Consider the following 24313-nt stretch of genomic DNA (forward strand, 5'->3'; position numbering starts at 1 on the left):
CAATTTCCTTGAACTTTCATTCATAACTCCGCTGCTTCTTCTTCTTCTATTTTGTTTTTTGTTTTTTAATAGAAATTTCTTTCAAACGAATCTGAAAAAAATATTCTTCACTTCATTTAAAATAGTGTCAAGTGTCTATAAACATTTAAAACGTTAGTCTAATTTCTAAAGTCATTAATAGCAATTTATTAACTTAGACTAACGGTTTAAATATTTATAAACACTTAACACTATTTTAAATGGCTTAGAAAATATTTCCTTAGATTGATTTGAAGCAACTTTCTGTTAGACTAAAACCTAGAGGTGGAAGGTTAACCCTTTAGAGATGGTATCACTTAAAATTGATTTTATCATTCTAAATTTAGTGTTAATACTTCAAATTTGAATTTTCCTTTAATATCTCCCTTCTTCAATTTTTCTTTTTTTTTTTTTTTTTTTTGTTAAAAAAAAAAGGAGGTGAGACCCATGAGGCAGCCGGAAATCTCAATTCAAAAAATAGTCTCATATGGATCAGTTTTTCCCTCCCACAAGTAATGTTGTCTTATCATTTATTATGCTTCTGTTGTCCCTCAAATGGGCTTCACAGCTTGGATTTATTTAAATAAATTCAAGGCCAAAAACTTGTCTCGTCAAAAGACAAAAAGGTTGAGAAAAATGCAGCAAAAGTTAACCAAAAAAAAAAAAAAAGAAAAAGAAAAGGCAAAGAATGAATAGGAAAAGTACAAAGCAATTATTTGAAGAAAAAGGAAGAACGTTTTTGTCATTCTTACTTCCATCTTTTTCTTTGCCGCCTTTTTTTTTTTCCGAGTAAAATTGAGAAACTTTCATTGAGAAGAATCAAGACAGAGTAAGTGCTCTGTGGGAACAATCACAACAGAGCATTCATCGATCTCTGAGTCTACAATCAAATCGATACGGGAAGGGGTCACTTCCACCCAAGATTTACAATGTCAAAGAAATGCCCATGGGCCTCCTGTGCTGAAAATAAGAGAGAGATTTATATAGACCTCAACCGGATACAAGCTGTAGATATATGTCTTGCAACTGCTGGAGAAAATATTTCTCTTTGGCTGCATTGTATTTAGTTATACTACTTTTTTCTTTTTTACCGGTGACAAAAATAGCCACCTCGAGGAAGTTTTGGACAGAAAGTAATAAGTATTGGATTCCAAATAATATGAATGATAAATTGATTGATTCCTTCAATAAAACAATATATGAAAAATATGGTACAATTTTAGAATTACTATGCTTTGGACAAAGGCAACATTACGTTTGACGAACGTTTTCACTGAAATTAAACAAAAATTACTAAAACACACATTTTTTTAAAAAATAAATAAATAAAATTGAGACTCCGTTTGTTTAAGAAGGTGAAACTTCAACCGCAAATTTTGGCAACCATCGGCTGGAAGATTCCAGCTAACTCCGGCAACCAGAAGTGGATTCCGACTAAATATCTTCAAGACAAAAAATTAACCAATTGATGGAATAATGATATCATTCCATGAGTTTAATTTTGGTCTCAAACCTACGCTTAAAGTTCAATATACTACTCGAATCATTGTTGGATCCAATTGAGATTGGATTTTAATTATGACCAAACCTATTGGCAGACGTATATTCACCAGCAACACTAAATTTGAGCCAAAAGAGAAGGAAAAGCATATGAAGCATCTTTAGAGAATAAAGTGATAAAAACCAATACCATTTCATGATATGGTAGGAAAAAAAAAAAAATTAACAAAACCGGGTTTAAATGCACTGTTTACACCCCATGCATATCACAAATCAACAAGATAAAGCAAAAAATGGTGAAACTTTCAATTGCTGCTGTGAAAATTAGAGGAAACGAACCTGCATGAACCTGATAAAGCTGCATGGTAAAGATGGAGGGATGAATACGATGAGAATGAGAGGACGAAATAAGGCAGAGAAACCCATGGATCTTTATCTTCTTCTTTTGGATGAAACCAACACCTTCATTGATGCCTTCAATATATAGCCTCATTTTAAATAAATAGGGGCAGTGAGTGAAAGTGATCAACTTTGATTCTTACATAAACTTTTTGACTTTTAATTCCAGGAATTGATGAATATTTGTTACAAAAAAGGATTCATATCTAAACCATTAACTCCGTCGAGACTAATGGGCATGAATGACGCGAAAGCCGCGTAGTGGAATTCTACGCAAGACCACAAACTTGAATCAAACATATCAATGTCTAAGTCAAAAGGGAGAAGACCCAATTAGGTGGCATGATTGAATATTGACGCCAATGATAGAGCTTCTCAACACATCAATGTCTCATGCCAAAACCATATCAAACAAAACCAGATTACCAACTCTAATTGGTTGACGACCAAAACGTACCCACAAAACATGAAGCAATATCCAAATTCAAGCCAAAATTCAGCAACAAAAGCATGCCAAAATTGTTTAACATAACAATCTTGCTAATAGAACACATACCACATAGCACAATTTTCCCATGCACAATTTTTCTGCGGCTTCAAATGTTTTGCTAATAATGAACGAACGTATTCCCGCCATCTCTTAAAACTTGATTGAGCTGGCTGTCCGGATTACAGTGGTTGTGCTTCATCAACACCAATGCCACTCGGTGTCAGTGTCGGTGGCAGGGAAGAATTTAGATCTGTTGATCTTCTAACACCGGCTTCTTTTAAAATGTTTTGGATTTCAAAACATTTAAAATCTCGTCGACAGATCTCTAAGACATCTAAAGCTATGTAACCAATCATGTTCGTGACATTAGCCACTCTTTTTATTTTCGGTACTAAAAGTAAATATTTTATGGCCTGCACAAAGACAATATTCTACTGTTTCATCGATAAATTACCAGAAACTCCAAAAGCACTTCCACAAAACTGCCCCAAATAAATTTAATTCAACCAGATTGCATTTAGCTGTGACGCTTGTTGATACAAAATATCTCATAAAACCCAAACCAAAAGGCCCACTTAGAATAAGAGGCCCACGGCTCACCATGATACCAAGGCACTAAGCCCAAGATCCAGCAAATCATGACACAATCGCCTGATCGTGTTAGATCCGCACTCAAGCATGCAGTTACGCCCCATATCAAAATGGTTGCATGCCAAATCACGTAAACCCTATAATCAATGGAGCATGATTACTCTCCAAACAACCCAATCTGGGAGTTACGGCCAAAATCAGAGAGCAACCAACCAAATCTCTCCTAAAAGGAGTCTAGGTACACGAAGACTTATCCATTCAATCTCCCATATGATCTTAAAGATGATCTTCGGTTGGAACCACTCCCACGTATCAAGGGACGTCGAATAAGAGTCTAGGATTCTTCCACTCACTCATAACCTCTATAAGAAAAGGATCCACCTACGATACAGATACATACTCAATTCTACTCTTATCATTCTCAATTATTATTATTTCTTATTATCTATCTTACTCAAATTCACACTCAGGCATCAAAGGTGGCACGACCGCCACACCCCCCACTTCGCGGTCTGTCACTGCTGATAACTTTTTTCGTTCTTAGCTGGCTTTGAAATCAAATTGCTACTAGGGTTGACAACTGTCTCAACAGTTGGCACCATCTGTGGGAACGAGGATCATCTAATGATCTAACGTTCAAACAGGACAAAAGTCACGAATGGTAGCCACTAGATCTCAAGGCCAAACCGAAAACACAACCAACATGACCAACTTTCGTCCCCAGTCAGAGAATGTCAATCTACATGATGCTGGCAACCACGAAACTGAAGAGACTCCTGCCGAGTCCCCTGTCTTTGGTCCACACCTGCTAGACAGCAAGCGTCTGCGGACCTTAGAAGTCCAGAATGAGCACATGATGGAAACCTTGGAGCTCCTGCTGCAGAGAAGCTCCGAGAACCAGAATTCGGAGGACTCAATGAGTGCAGAGTTACAACTAGGAATGTCCAGTGGACCCAACGTGCCACCAGTAACCAAAGATGTTGGTTCAGCAGATGCGCAGATAGACGCCATCCAAGCTACGCTGAATAGCCTAACTTAGCGATTGAATGGCTCCCGCTCCACGAGTCACGACTTCCTGGCGACGGAGCTGCCATTCACCTAGAAGATCATAAAGGCTGGTTTACCTGAGAAGTTCAAGTTGCCGCACATGGACCGTTACGATGGAAGCTAGGATCCAGCAAACCATCTCGAAACCTACAGAGCTCACATGACGCTACAAGCCTCGTCCGATAGGATCTTTTGCAGGGTATTTCCCCTCACCCTCAAAGGAGCCGCCAAGCATTGGTTCAGCAGTTTACAACCCCAGTCATAGGAACATTCGCCGAACTTGATATGAATTTCCTTTCCCATTTCATTGGAAATCATCGGCATCGAAAGCCGGCGGCATATCTGCTAACCATCAAAACAAGAATGTGACAAGTCATTAAAAAGCTACATGGCTCGATTCAATCGTGAAAAGCTCACAGTCGATAAACCAGACGAAAGAATTGTCCACCTGGCATTGATGGGCGGAATATGACCATACAGTCCATTCATGGCCGATGTAAACATCAATCCCCTAAGAGATTTAGATGAACTCATGGCAAGAGCCGAGAATTTCATCAATGGCAAAGAAACTGTAAGGGCCTTCGCAGAACAATCCCAACAACCTCTAGAGAGGAAGAAGGAGAGCCGACAACTAGAGAACAATGTGCGAACTCGTAGAGCAAACAACTGATTCAAGGCGCCGGCACATGCACCTGCTCCATGCACCCAACATTGACCTATCGTACCAGGAGCGGCAGCTAACTGATTAATGCAGTTATGAAACGACCTGGGATTCCGCTGGCCGAATCCCACACGATCGCCCCTAGGAGCAAGAAAGACAAGCAAGTACTATGAATATCACCGGGACATAGGGCACAACTCAGAAGAGTGCTACCAATTGGAAAGGCTGATTGATAGACAGCAAAGAAGAGAACAAAATGACCATCCCGTGGTGAACCAACACCCAAACCCAAGGACGGACCATCAAGAAGAGCAACCTACCCAGCCTCTTGCAAGGGGAGAAATCAGAACGATCTCCGAAGGGTTTGTAGAAGGTGGTTCCACGAACGCTATGAGAAATGCATACACTTAGCGACTCCGAGCAATGGAAGTATACATCACGGACTGCCTAGCTAAAACCCTGAGGCCCCGCAAACCTGAGCAAATGTGTGATATTACTTTCAGTGAAGAAGATGCGCACGGAGTGCAGCACCCCCATGACAATCCACTTGTAGTCATGCTGGCCCTAGCCAACTATACCATTCACTGGGTGTTGATAGACAATGACAGCTCTGTAGGCATACTATATGTCCCAGTGTACGATTTGATGCAATTTGGCAGGGAAACGCTTCAACCGGTAACTTCCCCTTTAATTGGCTTTGCCGGAGACAAAGTCCACCTAGTTTGAACCATCGACCTCCCAGTCACGGCAAGTACGCCCCCATGTCAAACCACGATTATGGTTTCATTTTTAGTAGTAAACTGTCCTTTGGCCTACAACGCCATCTTGGGGAGAACCGCACTCAACAAAATGAAGGCGATCCCATCCACCTATCATTTAAAAATGAAGTTCCCAACAGAAGTCAGGGTGGGGGAAGTACGAGGTGACCAACAGTCCGCCCGGAGATGCTACATGATATCGTTGAAAGATCCACAGGCCAAAGCAACCATGATTATCGACATTGTAGATGCACGAAACAAACAGAAGCTCCAGTAAGCAGAACCAACAAAATCACTCTCTCAAATCCAAATCGACAGCAACACTGACCATGTGGTCCATATTGGCCAGCACTTGATTGGAGAATGTCGTGAGGAGCTCATTCAAGTCCTCAGAAAACATAGAGAAGTCTTCGCGTGGACTCACAGCGATATGCCTGGCATCAGCACCGAGGTAATCTCTCATCGGCTGAATGTTGATCCTCACATCAAACTAGTGATCCAAAAGTGAAGAAGTTTCGCCCCTGAGTGCAACATGGCGATAGCAGAAGAAGTAGAGAAACTCCTGGCGACAAGATTTATCAGAAAAGTTAACTACTCCAACTGGATCTCTAATGTAGTGATGGTGAAGAAAGCAAATGGTAAGTGGTGTATGTGCCTTGATTTTACAGATCTCAATCAAGCCTGTCCCAAAGACAACTTTCTATTGCCTCGGATTGATCTCCTGGCGGACTCTACCTCTGGTCACAAACTGTTAAGCTTCATGGACGCCTTCTTCGGTTCCAACCAAATCAAGATGGACCCGGCGGACCAAGAGAAAACGGCCTTCATCACTGACAGAGAACTTTATTGCTACACCGCCATGCCCTTTGGACTGAAAAATGCATGGGCTACATATCAGAGGTTAGTAAATTCAATGTTCAAAAAATAAATAGGTCGTAATGTTGAAGTTTATGTTGATGCAATGTTAGTTAAAAGTCGTTATGCTAGTGACCATGTAACTGACTTAGAAGAAGCCTTTGAGGTATTAGGAGAACATAACATGAAACTCAACCCTTCTAAATGTGCCTTTGGAGTATCTTCCGGTAAGTTTTTAGGCTTCATGATGTTTCAGCGAGGCATCAAAGCAAACCTAGAGAAAATCATAGCCCTTATTGACATGCAGCCACCCCATAATACCAAAGAGTTGCAGCGTTTCACAAGACGTCTAGCAGCGCTCAATAGGTTCATAGCCCGTTCGACGGACAAAAGCCTCCCATTTTTAAAATAATGTGAAAATCATTTGAATGGAATGAAGAATGCGAGGCAGCATTCCAAAACCTAAAAGAGTATTTGGCGAAACCACCACTTATTATTAGAGCCGAACCAGGTGAGCCACTCTATGTTTATCTAGTGTCCACTGCCACCATTGTTAGCTCTGTTCTCATAAGGGAAGATAAAAAAAAAATACAAATACTAGTCTACTACACTAGTCGCATACTACAGGGGGCAGAAACACGATATCCGGGTATTGAAAAATTAGCATCCGCTTTGATCACCTCCACCAGACGGCTCCGACCTTATTACCAAGTTCACCCTATTACGGTACTTACTGGTCACCCACTGAAGAAGTCTCTCCACAAGCCAAACACCTCGAGTCGCCTGGTGCAATGGTCCGTCGAGCTAGGCGAGTTTGATATCGAGTATCTCCCAATGACCGCAATAAAAGCACAAGTAGTCGCGGATTTCCTAGGACAATTTATAGAGGACATTGAAGAGGCGAACAAAGGTGAGTTTGAACCTGTCTGGTTCATTGAAGTTGACGGATCATCATCCTCAAAAAGGAGTGGAGCCAGAATCGTTATTAAAACACCTGACGGGATCATTGTTGTGCAAATTTCTTTAACTTACAAGAGTACGAATCGATTGTAGTTAATGGATTGCAAGTACAAGGTCAAACCCACAAGGAATTATGTTTTTGAAAGAACAATTTATATCTAAACTAATTAAATCATAACCTAGTTCCAAAAGGGTTTTGAATTTTGAGTTTTAAAAATTAAAAGTGAAACATAAACTAATTAAAATAAACTAAGAGATAAAATACTAAGGTTTGGGAATTTTCACTCACCGAATCATGACAACATACTTCCATATTTATCAATATTAATCTAAAGTTCTCACAATTAAAATATTAGATATATTTTACTATGCTTCAAACAATTAATCAAAATCATCCCATGTATCCATTCATTGCACAAATCACAAAAGGAATCCAATATCAATTAAATCATCAGATGTATCCGTAAATCACAAAAGATATCAAATCTTAATTGAAACACTAAATGTATCCATATAACAAATCACAAAGGATATCCAATTATTTAGGCAAATAAAATCAAACAATCAATTATGTGAAATTATCTTAAATCATCAAGTGTATCCTTGAATCACAAAAAATATCCAAGAATCACTCCACACATTGAAAATGAGTAAAACAATTGAAATATTAAACCCAATAAAATTAGATAAATAAAGACTTACATGAAAGTATTGATGTTCTTCATCGGTGAGGCTTCATCCTCAACCTTAGTTGGGAATTAGCTACACATAAAAATAAAACCTAAACTAAAGAAAAACTAAACTAAAAGAAAAGCTGTGGATTACATTCTATTTCCAAAATTGTATCCCAAAACTAGTCTCTGAAATTCTATATCTTTTGTTGAATGTAAAGAAGTTTATTTATTGGCTTAGGGAAGTCCTAGAAGCCTATTAAACCTAGATAATTCGGAGGTCTGTCTCCTAGTCAAAATAGAAGTCTGAAATTGGAATAGGATTTGTCCAAATTTGTGTCCTTTTATTGAGGGGTGATTTTGGCATAGTAACCGTCCGAATTAGGAAAATTCTATTTCATAATGAACTGTATTATTTTGAGTTAGCTTTCCAATGCTGCTTTAACCACTTCAATCCAATATTTAAGTGGAAAGTTATGGTCAAAATATTGAGACATGTGCAGAATCTGAATTTGAATCCAATCCGAAATTTTATCCAATCTAAACTTTAATCCAATCTGATCTTTAATCCGATTTAACCTTTTCTTGGATTTGGTTAAACTTAACCACATCATCTAGGTCTTCTTAAAGTATGCTTTATTCCAAGCTTTGTATTTTTCCCTTTAAAGCTATAGTTTTTCTTTAATGACTTTAAAAATACTAAAAACACAAAACCAACACAAAACATTAAATAACGACACAACTAAATGATTAACTAATGTAAATAAAGGGGTCCAAGTATGCAATATTTGACATTTATCAATCATCATCCAACACGCAATCCGGTTCAAGTTCCAAGCAACAAATAACGAAGCTGAGTAAGAAGCGCTCATAGCCGGACTCCAACTGGCAAAACAATTGGGGGCCAACAGTGTAAGTGTACAGAGCGACTCCTAACTGGTGGTGGGCCAGTTAACCGAGGAATATGAAGTGAAATGAGAAAAAATCAAACTATATATGCAGAAGGCATTGGACGCCAAGGATACATTCACCAAATTCTACATTCAGCAAGTCTCGCGGGACTCAAATGTCAAGGAGGACCAACTAGCCAGTCTGGCTTCCTCTAGTTCTGAATCACCCCCAGGGGATGAAACCACTATGAGCGAAGCGGAGACACCAGCAATCGATGGCCACCAAGTCTCCATGTATATACTGTCCATTCATGATATCAATTGGGCTAAACCTGTTGTTAAATACTTTGTTGAAAAAAGTCTCCTGGAAGACCAAATGGAAGCCAAGGCAATCTGCTGTCGGGTAGCAAGGTACCTCGTCCATAATGATGTTTTGTACAAACGGAGCTTTATACATCCACTCTTGAGATGTTTGTCCGAAGAAAAAGCAGACTATGTCTTAAGAGAAATCCACGAAGGAATGTGTGGAAATCACTCGGGAAAGAGATCCCTAGCTCTAAGGGTAGGGTGCTATTGGCCAACAATGCCTCAAGACGCACACGACATGGTCAAATGTTGTAAAAAATGCCAGCAATTTACCAATGTCCCAAGGAGCTCACTGGAAGATCTCACATCAATATTCACTCCTTGGCCGTTCACACAATGGGGGGTAGATATTGTGGGACCCTTACTACCAAGAAAAGGAGGAGTCAAGTTTGCTATGTTAGTAGTTGACTACTTCACCAAATGGGCATAAGCCAAAGCACTAGCCACCATCACAGAGAAAAATATCGAACACTTCATGTGATGATCAGTGGTCTACCGATTTGGTATCCCACACTCAATTGTGTTAGACAACGGTAAGCAGTTCGATAACTCAGCATTCTGGGATTGGTGTTCGCAACCTTGCATCAACAACTATTACTCCTCACCTGCCTGGGCAAATGGGCAGGTTGAAGCAACTAATAAAACAATTTTCAAAATGATCAAGAGGAAGCTGGACAAAGCCAAAGGTTTATGGGCTGAAGAATTACCAGAAGTATTATGGGCGTACCGGACGACCACAAAAACAGCAACCGAGGATACCCTGTTCGCTCTAACATTTGGGAGTGAAGCTATATCCGGTCGAAGTCGGCATGCCTAGTCACAAGCAAGCCAATTTTGACGAAGAAGAAAACGACACGGCTTTGTGAGAAAGTCTGGAATAACTTGATGAAAGAAGAACTCAGGCCGCCATGCATATAGTAGCCTACCAGCAGACCACAGCAAAATATTACAATCAGAAGGTAAGGCATCGCAGTTTCTGCAATGGAGATCTGGTCCTGTGGAAAGTGATGCCCCCAATGAAAGATCTAGCCGACGGCAAACTAGGTCCGTCTTGGGAAGGACCGTTAAGGTAAAAGACAACCGGCGATCTGGAACACACCACCTCGAAACACTGGATGGGAAACAGTTGATCCACCCCTGGAATAGGGCTTCAATTTAGCCCTACTAAATAAATTAGTTACACATAAGTTCGATGTTAAACATCTTCATAAAATAAAATAAAAGAAAGGAAAAGAATAAACCCGAAACTTGACTATGATACCATTGTTACGTGAATGCTTTTACACGTAATGTGATAGATTGTTAGGTTTTGAGAGAACCTAGACCCTTTAGATTTGTTGAAGGGAACCTAAAACATTTTCAAACATAAAGTTTAGATTAATTTTCTGCTTGCTTTATTCATAACATCATAGTCTTTAAATAGGCAAACTATTACAATATTTTCTAGGGCTAAGTCATCAGCTCTTATTGAAATATAAACTAAGGCTGAGTCATCAAGACTCTTACATGGAAATAAATAAAGACAATATTAAATAAAAATAAACAAAATAAAATATTCTACGGTATCATATATTTTAATATATCCTACTATTAATAATTATTCCACATAAAACTCAATTATCGTAACATGAGATGCATTCGGGTGTTCTTATTTCTATTCTATATATTGCTTTTTGATGATGTGTTAAATTTTTATTAGAGGCCGTAAAAGTAGTGCTTTAGGACCGGACCGGATTGTAGGGTTCTCTAGGATTATACTAGAGTATGACAAGGAAGGTGATTTGTCTTGTTAGAATATTTTTCTATAATTCAATATTTGTTAATTGTAAAGTTTATAATTAATTTTCTATTCCTTCCTCCTTAACACATGTCACACACATTCATTCAATCTCGCGAGTGGCCAAGGCCACCCTTCAACTATTTAAACCTTTCTCAGTGTTAAGGCACAAATATCCATGCATGTAAACTGGGAAATCACGAGTCGTCACTTCTTCAAGACCGTACTAAAAAAAAATTACGAAAAACTTCCCCAACCCCTTAATTTTCATCATATTTATAATTACTCTTTAAATTAAGTTTAAATACTTTTAATTTATTTTATTTAAGTATCAATCTTTTGCAATATCATCTGTGTCATTAGGTTTATGGTTAAATCAAATAAATGTGTGAAATAATTTTTATATTCTTAGATTATTTATAAAACTCCAAATGTGCCCTAAGCGCAGCTTTACAAAAAAGGCATTGCGTTTGGCAAAGTCTATTGATCAACTTTCTCAAAGCACATGAATAAACCCAATCCATAGTACGACTCAACAACGTGTTTCAGCCAATGCGTATGCAATCTCAAGTCTTATCCACACATTATTTTACCTTGAAATGGCAACGATTGGATGATGGATATTTCATGGATAAAGATTTGCTTCCTAGAATTTATTTTGATTCAGTTTACTAAATTAATATTTGTCTTTAAATAGTGTGATTTTTACATATATTTTTAATAAGATAAACAAACTATATATTCATTTATAAAAATACAGGTGAGAATCACCTAGTTTGTTAATCTTTGAATGTAATTTGATTGTGAATTTGTATTTCAGTACGAACAAGTGAGTGTTGTACTTGCTTTATTCGTTGGCAACCTTAAAGGTAATGAAATTAGGTATTTAATTTGTTGGATTCTTCTTATTTCTCATTTGGAGTGTGTTTAAAAAAAGTACCCATTTAAAAATGTGAAAAAAATAATATCATGTCTGTTTCCTATCCACCTTACCATTTTTCTCAGCAAATACACAAACAACACGAATGAACCAAAAACAATTAAGAAAAGGAAAAAAGAAAATCAACACGAAAATGAAGACAACTAAGGATGCACGCCAAGCACAACATTGGTCAATGAAAATGGGGAGTAATTTTAGAAGTTTTTTTTGTGTCACTCATGTATTCTTCAAAAAATGAGGTGGCTTTTAAAATTATTCTTTGATCAAAATTCAATAATGATTAATCACAAGCCCAATAATAATTTTAAGAGTCACATCATTCTTGAAGGAAAACAAGAGTGACACATGAATGACTTATAGCATTATTCAGGATAATAGGGCTCTCCAAAAATAAATTAGGAAAAACTTAATCTAACTCCTTAATTTTCATCATATTTACAATTAATTTTTAAAATTTAAAAATTCTTAATTTATTATATCCAAGTTTCAATCTTTTGGAATGTAATCCGTGTCATTAAGTTTGGGTTTAAATCAAATGACATGACTTTTGTACTCTTAAATTTATATAAAATTCTAAGTTTGCCCCAGGTGAAAAAAAGGCATTGCTTTTGGAAAAGTCTATTGATCAACTTTCTCAAAGTTGATTACTCACAAAAAAAAAAAAAAAAAAAAAAAAAACCTTTGTCAAAGTTGATTAATGCGACGCCCAATTGCCCGAGAAAGCTTTTTAGCAGCTAGCAATGCCAGCTGGTCAGCAATTGCAAAGGGAAGTCTCCTAAAAACATAAAATTGAGAAAAGAAAAAAAATGTTAAAAAAATTTCCACATTAATTGTTTTGAAAAAATTCATAACTGGCAGCCATCTTCTCAAATTGTTCAAATTGCTAATAATTTGGAGAAATTATTTTTTGTCCCATGAACTATAGCGTTTTGACACTTTTTTTTTTGTTTTTTTATGAATTGTCAACTGAACTATTTTACTCCATAAACTACCATTTTATGCCCAAAATCCCCATCCGTCAATCAAAGCTATTAATTCAGCCTGTTAAAGTGACAATACGTTATAATTCATGGGGGCAAAGTAACAATGCGTTGTAATTCATGTGGGCAAAGTGACGCAAAGTGATGGTTTGACCAATTGAGTTAATGGCTTTGACTGACGGAATAAGGTTTTGAGCACAAAATGATAGTTTATGCGGGTAAAATAGTACAATTGACAATTCATAAAGAAAAAGTGTCAACGCGTTATAATTCATGGAGGCAGAAGGTAGTTTCCCCTGATAATTTTAAAATCTTATTCTTACCTATGTATTATTATTTTAATATTTTAATCAAATTATCCGACTCAACCACGTGTTTCAGGCTTTCAGCCTAAAGTATCTGAAATCTCAAGTCTTATCCACACATTATTTTGCCTTGAAATGGCAACCATTGGAAGACAGATATATTATAGACAAAGATTTCATTCAAATTGTGTTTTGAGAATTTCTTTCCATTGAGTTCACTAAACTAATATTTTTCTTAATACATATAACACACAGTCATTCAATCTCGCAAGTGGCCAATTAAGGCTACCCTTCAACTAATTAAACCTCTCGGTGTTTAGGCACAAATATCCAAACTTGTAGACTGCGAAATAAAAAAATTAGAAAAAACTTCACCTAAATCCTTAATTTTCATCATATTTATAATTACTCTACAATGTATAAAAATTCTTAATTTAGCAATTTCATTAAATTTAGGGTTAGATCAAACAACAAATGAGTGAAATAACTTTTATATTCCCAATTTTTTTTTATAAAATTCCATATGTGTGCCCCAGGGCGCAAATGAGCTTTTTACAAAGTTGATTACTCACAAAAAGAGAAAAGGCATTGCTTTTGACTAAGTCTATTGATCAACTATCTCAAAGTTGATTACTCACAAAAAGATAAAAAAAGAAAAAAGAGAAACAACGTTCTCAAAGTTGATGTTTATCTAGATTAATGCGATGTCCGATGGATGGAACATTATCCTTTTCATAATATCTGGTTAGTTATATTTAAAAAGTATTTTTGTCTTGACAAAAATACTCTTCTACTATAATTAACGAGATATTCTCCAGTTCATTTGAACTAAAGAGAATCTTAATTCACCATAGATAATCGGGATAAATCTTTTTAGATGCTCACAATGCCAGCTGGTGACCAATTGCAAAGAAAAGTCTCCTAAAAACATAAAAATGAGAAAACTATGTCGAGAAAATTTCCACATTTATAAATGCATCCTAATTAGTAATTGAGTTTCAGAATTTCTTTCGATTTTGTTTACTAAACTAATATATATTTTTTTTTTTCAAAAATAACATAATTTTTACATGCATTTTTAATAAGATAAATAAATTATGTATGCATTTATAAAAATGCAGGTGAGAATCACATAATTTGTTAATATTTGAATGTAATTTGATTGTTAATTCTTCCCCTATTTCATTACGAACTACTGTGTGTACATTGTACTCTCTTTATGGTTCTGACTCTGAGTGTTGTACTTTCTTTAATTATTCGTGGCTAACCTCAAAGGTGATAAAATTGAGTATTTAATTTGTTGGATTCTTCTTATTTCTCATTTGGACTGTGTTTAAAAAAAGTAATATCGTGTCAGTTTTTGTCCCCCTCCCCTTTTTGTGAGCAAATACATAAACAACACGAATGAACCAAAAACAATTAAGAAAAGGAAAAAAGGAAACTCAACAGGAAAATAAAAACAACAACTAAGGATGCATACCAAGCACAACTTTGGTCAATGAAAATGGCACACAGGAATAGTAGAGCTCTCAAGAAATAAATTAGGAAAAACTTCATCTAACTTCTTGATTTTCATTGTATTTATAATTACTTTTTAAAATTTAAAATTTCTTAATTTAGTATATTCAGGTTTCAATCTTTTGCAATGTTATCTGTGTTATTAAGTTTGGGTTTAAATCAAACCACAAATGAATAGAATGACTTTTATACTCCTAAATTTATATAAAATTATAAATGTGCCCAGGATGCAAATGAACGTGGGCTTTAAAGAAAAAAAAGATTGCATTGCTTTTGGCAAAAGTCTATTGATCAACTTTCTCAAAGTTGATTACTAAAAAAAAAAAAAAAAAATCTCAAAGTTGATGTTAAGGTGGATTAATGAAGTAATTCTAGAAGTCCCTCTTGTATCCCTTTTAAGTCTCTCCAAGAATGATGTTGCTATTAAAATTATCATTTGATCAAAATCCAATAATAATCAATCACAAGCCCAATGGTAATTTTAATAGGCACATCATCCTTGGAGGGACTTAAGAGGGACACAAGAAAGATTTGTAGCATTACTCAGATTAATGCGATGTCTGCCTGGATAAATCTTTTTAACAAGAAAATAATGTTGAAAAAATTTCCACATTAATTGTTTTGAAAACATTCATAACGTGCAGCCCTGTTCTCAAATTGTTCGAATTGCTAATAATTTTAATTAAAATATTATTCTTGTATAATGCTTAGAAAAAATAGTAGTTATAAACTATGGATGAGGCCTATGGCCTCTTACCACCCACAACTTTTATGGGCCAAAATAGTCTTTTTATTGCACTATATGATTTATCATATATTATAGATAAAGATTTCATTCAAATTGCGTAGTTTGTTAATCTTTGAATGTAATTTGATTGTTAAATCTTCTCCTATTTCATTACGAACTACTGAGTGTTGTACTCTCTTTATTCGTGGGCAACCTTAAATGTAATGAAATTAGGTATTTAATTTGTTGAATTCTTCTTATTTCTCATTTGGAGTGTGTTCTAAAAAAATAACCATTTAAGAGCATCCCCATCTTTAAATTTGGCTTTTCTTTAAAAAATTGAAAAAAGTCACAAAAATAATCATTTAACAATCTCTCTACTCTATTTCAAATTTAACTTTAATCAATAAGGCTCTCCAAATAACAAGTGCTAAAAAGTAAAAGTTATTTAGTTTTTTAATCTTATATATTCATTTTCCTTCTCTCTCTCATCTACCAAGAACAAAAAAAGAATTAAAAAAAATCAGAAAATAATAATATTTAATTAAAAAAGATGAAGATATAGAGAGTTTGATATTTGGTTCATTTTAAAAGTGACTCTTCAAATTTAACTTTTATTTGAAGAGCTCAATATGGATGCTCTAAAAATGTGAAAAAATAATATCATGTTTGCCCGTCCCCCTCCCCTTTTTCTGAGCAAATACAAAAATAACACGAATGAACCAAAAACAATTAAGAAAAGGAAAAAGGAAACTCAACAGGAAAATGAAGGCAACAAATAAGGATGAATGGCAAACACAACACTGGTCAATGAAAATGGTGCACATGTAATGATTGCTTTATTTCAAGAGGAATAATAGATATACAACTTAGAGACACAATTTTGGCCAAACTTTTCTCTTATATGGTCATTTTTAAAAAAAAAAAAAAAAAAAAAAAAAAATTATGAGTAATAACATCCTATGTGGTCATTTTTTATTTGGTTTTTTTTTTAGTGGTATCAGAATAATGACCATTTTAAAAAATAAAAAATAAAAATAAAAATAAAAATTACCAAATAAAAAAAATGACCACATAGGATGTTAGTACTTCAGATTTTTTTTTTTTTTAAAAAAAAAAATGACCGCATTAAAAAAAAAAAAAAAAAAAAAGTTCACGTTTACTGTTCCAAGTTGTAGACTGTAATTTAGAGGCTCGTTGCATTACCAACTAAGGATGCATGGCAAACACAAGATTGCCTAATGAAAATGGGGGAATGATTGCTTTATTTAAATACCTTGCCTGGTGGGTCCGCTGTATATTTTTTAGTAGCTCACATGAAGACCAGTGACCTCTAGCAAGTCTATGTAAGTTCTTGTTGTAGTTTCTTCAATCTTCACATTCACAAGTGAAAAATGTATCAGGAAGCCAATATGGCTGCACTTTATGAAGCCTCAAGGAATGGGTGTATAAGCACCTTAACCACACTGATCCAAAGGGATGCACGCATCCTTGATAGAGTTTCACTCGCATCTTTTAGTGAGACCCCCTTACACTTATCTACTTTGCATGGCCACCTTGAATTTAGTAAAATTCTTGCCAGCAAGAAGCCTAAATTTGCAGAAGAGGTAGACTCGTTGGGACAAACCCCTCTTCACTTGGCGTCGGCTGAGGGCCACACTAAGATAGTACAAGCATTGTTGCAAACAAATATAAATGCTTGCTTAGCTCGTGATCAAGATGGGAGAATTCCTCTCCACTTAGCTGCAATGAGAGGAAGAATAGAGATCATAGAAAAGTTGATTAAAGCTCGGCAAGAGTCCATCTTGATGAATCTCGAAGGAGACAGTGTATTGCACTTGTGTATTCGATATAATCATCTCGATGCTCTGAAGTTGTTAGTGGAATTGGCTAATGGTAATGAATCATTCCTCAGCTCCAAAGACCACGATGGCAACTCAATATTGCATTTAGCAGTGATGCTCAAGCAAAAACAGGTGCGATAACAATATTAATGGCTACTCTATTAAAAGAGAGTTTTTTTTTTTTTTTTTTATAAGTTATATATGACATAGAAATTATTTTAGATCTACTTTTTGTTTTTCCATCCCTTTTCACTAGTCTGTTTGTATTCATAAAGTAGGACTAATTAAAATTTTAAATTGAAAAAAGCTATATATATATTCGTACAATAAGTTCAAAAAAAAAAAAAATCACGATCCCTTTGTTTGATGCGGTTCTTCTAAAGATCATGCAAACATTAGTAAATAACTCAAGAGAGAAAGATCATTCAATGTGGTTCAATTAAATTTAGTTGGAGTTGTTTTGTAGAAGTGCTTTTAGAATTTCTGCTAGTTGTTTGATGAAACAATAGACTATTGAAGTATGCAGGCGACTTTATGCAGGCAATAAAATACATACTTTCATTTTCAAAAATAGAAGGAGAGGCTAATGCCATGAAGAAGATTGGTCTCACAGCTTTAGATGTCTTAGAGGCCTACGTCTATCCAAGAGATGTGAAATGGTTTGAAATCCAAAACATTCTCATCGAAGCTGGTGTCAGAAGATCAACGAATCGAAATCCTTCCCTATCACCAACACTGAGTAGTAATGGTGTTGATGAAGCACAACCATCTCAATCAAGGTTAAGGGGATGGTGGGAGCGCATTCGTTCATCATTAGTTAAACACTTGACGCACGAGGAAAATTGGATCCAGGAAACACGTGGTACGTTGATGGTAGTAGCTACTGTGATTGCAACCATGGCTTTCCAAGCTGGGATCAGCCCACCAGGTGGTGTTTGGCAAGAAACTAGAACAAAACGAATGAGTGGTTTCAATTGTGCGAAAGATAATATATGTAAAGCCGGCACAGCTGTTCTTTCTTATGATGATCAGGATCATGATTACTACCAATACTTCTTAACTTGCAATACCGCCTCTTTCTTGGCATCTGTGTCCGTCATACTTTTGGTCATTAGTGGATTTCCTCTTAGGAACAAGTTCTTTATATGGCTTTTGACATTAGCCTTGACTATCTCTGTCTGTTGCATGTCACTTAGCTATATTGCGGCAATCAGTTTAGTGACGGATTTCTCAGATACATCTAAGACGGTCTTGAATATATTTTTCTACATTTGGGAGGGAGTGTTTGCGTTTGCTAGTATGGTTCACATAATTCGTCCGCTCTCTTGGATTGTGAAGAAATTGCTCACGATTGTGAAGAAATTGCTCAAGTTCATACGCATGTACTCAACAACGGGTCAAGTAGAAAACTCGACTAATGTCTAAGAGTAAAATTGTCATGATGATCATGAGAATCTGGGCTAGATATTTGAGAATAAAAATATTATCAATTCATTGATAAGAAAGAATTAAGTTGTTACGGATAGGGTTTGGGTAATCTCATTGTAATCTTTATCGTTGGGTTTAGTGATAAGTTCATTAGTCATTGAATTGTATTAGGATAATTGGTGATGTTATGTATAAATAAGTGCTTTAACGATGAATAGAGCATGTTGAAATTCTCCCAATAAATTATAGTTGAATGATGCCTGGCTTCTTCAAAGTACTTAGAATTTTGTCTTAAAAGTTCTTTTGAGTTGATCGTCAATATAGGGTCCAAAGCAAAAAGTGCTCCCTGGTTTATACCAAATTTTTATCATTGCCTAGGTTTGAAGGCTCAGATGGATCTACTTGAATAAAATGTACAATTAATGGATCTGGTAAGGGTAACAACACTTAATGAAAGATCTCATTGAGTTGATGGTCAAAATATAAACTTGACTCCAAAATACACATAGAGGTAGGTGAATAGGTGTTTAACAAAAATAATGCGGAATTAAAAATATGGTTAAATACCTTTTTCCTCTGTAGTTTAACGACTTTATTTTTACCCACCTCAATTTCAATTCGTATTGCAAATCATACCTCAATTATTGATTAAAATGGAGTTAGCACTCCCGTCCAACTTCCATCACAAAAATTGACGGAAGTCCACGTCAGCCCAATAAGAAGCTGACACGTGGCAAGAAGTAGTAGTAAAATAAAAAAAAAAAGAAAAAAAAATTAAACTAATAAATAAAAGACTAAAACAATTAAAAAAATGAAAAAAAAAAAAAAAAAAAAAAAAAAAAGAAAAAAAAAGGGGGGGGGGGGCAAGAGAGCCACCCCTTTGCCCCATGGCCAGCCCTAAAATGGTTTTTGGGGTTGGTCGAAACCACCCCCATAGGCTTTGGGCAGTGGCGGATCCAGAAATTTATCTTAATAGGGGTATAAATAAAATAATAAATATAATGAAGCTATGGCCTGTGGAAGACAGCTCATTACTCAGACATGAGAACTTTCATCACAGGCTTCACAGAACAGAATCACGGCGTCGTAGCAGCCAGCAGCAATCAACAAGCATAAAAGAAAAATATTGTGATAGAATTCCAAAAATGGATTCAAATGGTTGCAGAAGCGTATGGTGTTGTTTCATTCTTAGCACAAACCCTAAGTAAGCGAAAGCACGAAGCTTTTTAGGTAATCTTACTTGGTACAAACAATGGTGAAGGATATCACCTCTATGAGGAAAATATCACAACCTTCTTCACCGAGAACCTCCAAACTCCGAGCATAAATGGAAATGGAGAGGTTTAAGGAGTTCTGAAAACAAGACAGATATTTATAGATCTGTAGTTTTATTTCTTTTTGTCTTAACGGGGATTATCTTCCGTCATGACAGGAAGGCCAAAATTTGATATTTTGAACCATCCTCGTCATGACAGGAGTTAATCATCGTTAAGACACAAAGAGTAAAACGACTAGATCTGAATACCTGTCACGAGCCCGTGATGACGTGCCATCCAATGAGAAAGCCGAGATCTTCTTCTAGAGTCCCATCATGAAGTGACATCAGACGAGAAAACATAATATGAGCCCGTCCTGATGTGCTATCTGACGAGAAAACATGGAGCCTCCTCTTATGTCCTGACATGAGCCCGTTCTGGCGTGCCATCTAACGAGAAGGCAGGGAGCTATCCTTGAGTCCCGTCACATGCCCATTCTGACACCCCATCTAACAAGAAATGCAAAAAACTCTATCAAACATCTAATCTTCAACCCGACACTTGGAGAATAATGAAAAATTACAAACAAATATTTTGATCATTAATTAAGCCGCGGGTGCAAGAGGGGTCTCCCTCCGATGCCTAAATCAATACTTCTGAGTAATATATTCTCAATGCACAATAATTCAGTCTAAAGTTATGCCTGAGATCCAGGCCTATTTATAGGCCTAAAAAGCGATTAGACCTGAACTAGGTCTACTACTTCGAATGGGTTGAGACTTATTGAGAGTTTGATTTGGACCCGAGGTCTACCTCTAATTCAACTTAGAGTTAGACCGTTGGCCGGATTCTTCAATAAGTCCTAATTGGACTTGGGTTGACACTTCTACTCCAATTTAGCTTGGAATGGATATCTAATCCGGATTTCGTGGGTTAAGATTAGTCCTCAATATTCAGGGAATGAGACCCAACTATACCATCCTTTATTCCTTCTGGGACGAAGTGGTTACCTAACTCCTTGGGAGATACTAGCCCTGGGTTTGTATGTAGCGGGTGAGCTTTGGTCCTCGGGTATATATGTATATCCAGTCCTGAGGCCCAATCTATCTGTTACTTGTCATCTTCTACCAAGACAATTCCATTCTTGATTAACACGTGTCCCCCAAAGACAGAGTCAAGATCTCTCTTGCGAGAGGCAAAAGCATACCCAATTCAAGTGAAATGGATAGGAACAATTACATCTTTTATATTAGATTTTACAGATATAATAGTGTATTTGTTATAGGGTAATGTAACGGTCTTGACATTCAATTTAAGATTAAATATATAATTGATACTTGTGCTTTTTTGTTTTTTTGTTTTTGTTTTTTGTTTATTGTTTATTGTTTTTTTTGTTTTTTTTTTTATGAGAAAAGGTATTTGAATTTTAAAATGGATAAAAAATTGATACTTATTTTTTACGAATTTATTAATTTGATACTTCAGTCTTAAAATTTAACGAAATTTTTTCCAAATGTGGGAGAGAACCGGTATTATAAGTACCAAAGATGCTCAAGATTTGTTTCTTTCACTCTCTGATATAGTCTTATCCAAATTAAGAGAAAGGCATGAAAGATCTAAACATATTAAGACATTGAGCAACTTGAGAAATTCAGTTAGTTTCACCTTTAGTTGGTTGCTCCGTCATTAGTGAGAATAACTATTAATTATGTGTGAATAACTATTCTCCCAAATTGAAGAATAGTATTCCTCTTAAAAAATAAGTACGAAATAGGTATTTCCAAAAGAATTGAATAGCTCTAACTATAATATCCTAAATAATCTTTCTTTTTTTTTGGCACAAAAAAATAAAAACATTTGTATTGGTCGTCTCGCCTATAGGTGGTCAACACTCTAACTGAACCTTCAAGAGTGGTCAGCCATTGCCTAGCACTGCCACCACCGGGGATCGTGTTAAGGACCATGGCCCTAAGCTCACACGCACCCGGCGCCTTCTTGTTTAGCAGCGAAGGTCTCACAATCAATGATCATTAAAATATTAATCAAGCACAACCATGCAAATAGATATAAAGTCACATTGCAACATAATTAATGAGCTACAACAGACGATCCAATTAGGAAATCATAATTGGAAATTAGGAAATCATAAAAATCTCAAAAATGCAGAGAAGTCAATAGATAAAAATAAACATACATCAGCAACTCAAGACTCTTATTTTATGCGAGCGGTGGTGCCTCAGGTGGAATATGATGCTATGGAATGTTTGAAGATGGGGCTGGTGTCAACTACTATTTTTCCCACTTCGATACCTACAAAAGCCCATAACCTAACATTGATGAGGCACAAACCAATTAAGCAGTCCTCGTAATGACATAAAAATGATTACAATGTTAATAACATTCTCAAGTGTTATGAATATTATTTATCAAATTTGGATTGGAATCCATAAAAAATTTAAAATTAAGAAAGTGTATGATACGTGAAATGACTATTACATTAGGAAATGAATAGCTAATATTCATAGGATATTAGGAATAGAAGAATGTTATGTATGATACCTGAAATGACTATTACATTAGGAAATGAATAGCTATATATTCATAGGATATTAGGAATAGAAGAATGCTGAATGCAATATCTATTTATATTACTTTCAATAGATAATAACTTTTATAAGGTCCTAGCACAAACCAAGACATTTGTGTTTTTTCGTAAGAGGTTGACATCTCAAAACAAGAAAACTAAATAGAAACAAAACACCATATTACACCTTAAAAAAAATTTTTATCGACCTTCTACATTAACCGCCCATCATGCTGCCGCCCAGTTGGAAGCCCATCATGCTGCCGCCGTGCCGGTAAGTTCTCTCTCTCCGGAAGAGCGAATAAGCTCTCCTTTTTGTATGATTTACCGGCCAGGCCGGATTTGCCCGATTATCAGGGCCACATAATGGCATGAACCCACCCTTGTGAAGCCCAATTTGTTTCCTTCATCCAAGCTTTGTAGTTCCGCAACAATGCCAAAGAAAGACCATGTTCTTCGACCAACCCAACCACCGATACATCAACACCCAACTTCGCGATCTCCCCAATTTTGTGCTGCCCATGCCCATCGCTATAAACTTAGACCAAAATTGCCATGGAGTGCTGCTTGATGAAATGAAGACGGTGGCCTAAACCTAATGGATGATCCCAGAAAGAGAGAGCTAGGGACGGAGATAAGGGAAAACTTACCAACATGGCGGCGGCGTCTAGCTAGTCAATGACATTCGGCATCTAGCTACTGGCTGGGCAGCGACGTAATGGGTAATTAACGTAAAAGGTAGGTGAAGAGTTTTTTACTGTGTAAATTTGGTATGATCCGATGTTTTGTTCTCATTTTATTTTGTTTTCCAAGCCGAGTTGGAATGCACAAAGGTTTTGATTTGATTTGTACAAAGAGCTTAAATAAGTTATTTTGGCCTTAAAAGAAGTTATTCTCCGGTTAATTTGACAAAAACATTAAGTTTTCACTGGAATTAAACAAAAATTACTAAAACACGCACTTTTTTAAAAAAATATATAAAAAAATAGACTCTGTTTGTTTAAAAAGGTGAAACTTCAACCGCAAATTCTAGCAACCGGCTGCTGAAAGATTCCAACGACCAGAGGTGGATTCCGATTAATATCTTCAAGACTAAAAACTAACCAATTTATGGAATAATTATATCATTCCATGAGTTTAATTCTTGTCTCAAAGGTAACTCAATCGGTTGGGATCACGCCTAATGAAGCGGGGGTCACTAAGTCAAATCATCTTCCTCTCTCTTGTGCGGACATGTTAAAAAAAAAAAAACTACGCTTAAAGTTCAATATACTACTCGAATCATTGTTGGGTCCAATTGAGATTGGATTTTACTTATGACCCAACCTATTGGCAGACGTACGTATATCCACCAGCAACACTAAATTTGAGACAAAAGAAAAGGAAAAGCATATGAAACGTTTTTAGGGAATAGAGTGATAAATACCATCTCATATGGTAGAAAAAAATAATAATAATAATAATAATAATAATAAAGCCGGGTTTAAATCCATTGCTTACATCCCATGCATATCAGAAATCAACAAGATACGATCTAATTACGTTTATGGGAGAAAAAAGAATAAAAGATAAAGGAAAAAATGGTTGGGCTTCCAATATTTACTGCAGTGAAAAACTAGAGGAAACGAACCTGCATGAACCTGAGAAAGCTGAAAAGATGGAGGCGATGAATACGATGAGAATGAGAGGACGAAATAAGGCAGAGAAACCACCCATGGATCTTTATGATTAAACCAAGACCTTTATTG

General features: G+C 36.0%; 1 protein-coding gene across 1 annotated transcript; it reads left to right on the forward strand.

Moving 5' to 3' along the window:
• Window positions 1–16859: 16859 nt before the first annotated feature.
• LOC148584416 (uncharacterized) lies at window positions 16860–18722 on the forward strand. The gene is made up of 2 exons (XM_088518435.1): window positions 16860–17429; window positions 17838–18722. Exons 1-2 carry the CDS (start codon window positions 16866–16868, stop codon window positions 18720–18722), a joined length of 1449 nt encoding a protein of 482 aa, XP_088374561.1. The 5' UTR covers window positions 16860–16865.
• Window positions 18723–24313: the final 5591 nt, after the last annotated feature.

The sequence above is a fragment of the Corylus avellana genome, chromosome 7 (assembly GCF_965113065.1).
Source record: "Corylus avellana chromosome 7, dhCorAvel1.hap1.2, whole genome shotgun sequence".
In the NCBI taxonomy this organism is placed as follows: Eukaryota; Viridiplantae; Streptophyta; class Magnoliopsida; order Fagales; family Betulaceae; genus Corylus; species Corylus avellana.

Coding starts and splice junctions, on each gene's coding strand:
- LOC148584416 (XM_088518435.1), top strand. CDS start 16,866: ATGGCTGCACTTTATGAAGCCTCAAGGAATGGGTGTATAAGCACCTTA. Junction 17,430..17,837: donor TGATGCTCAAGCAAAAACAG/GTGCGATAACAA, acceptor GACTTTATGCAG/GCAATAAAATACATACTTTC.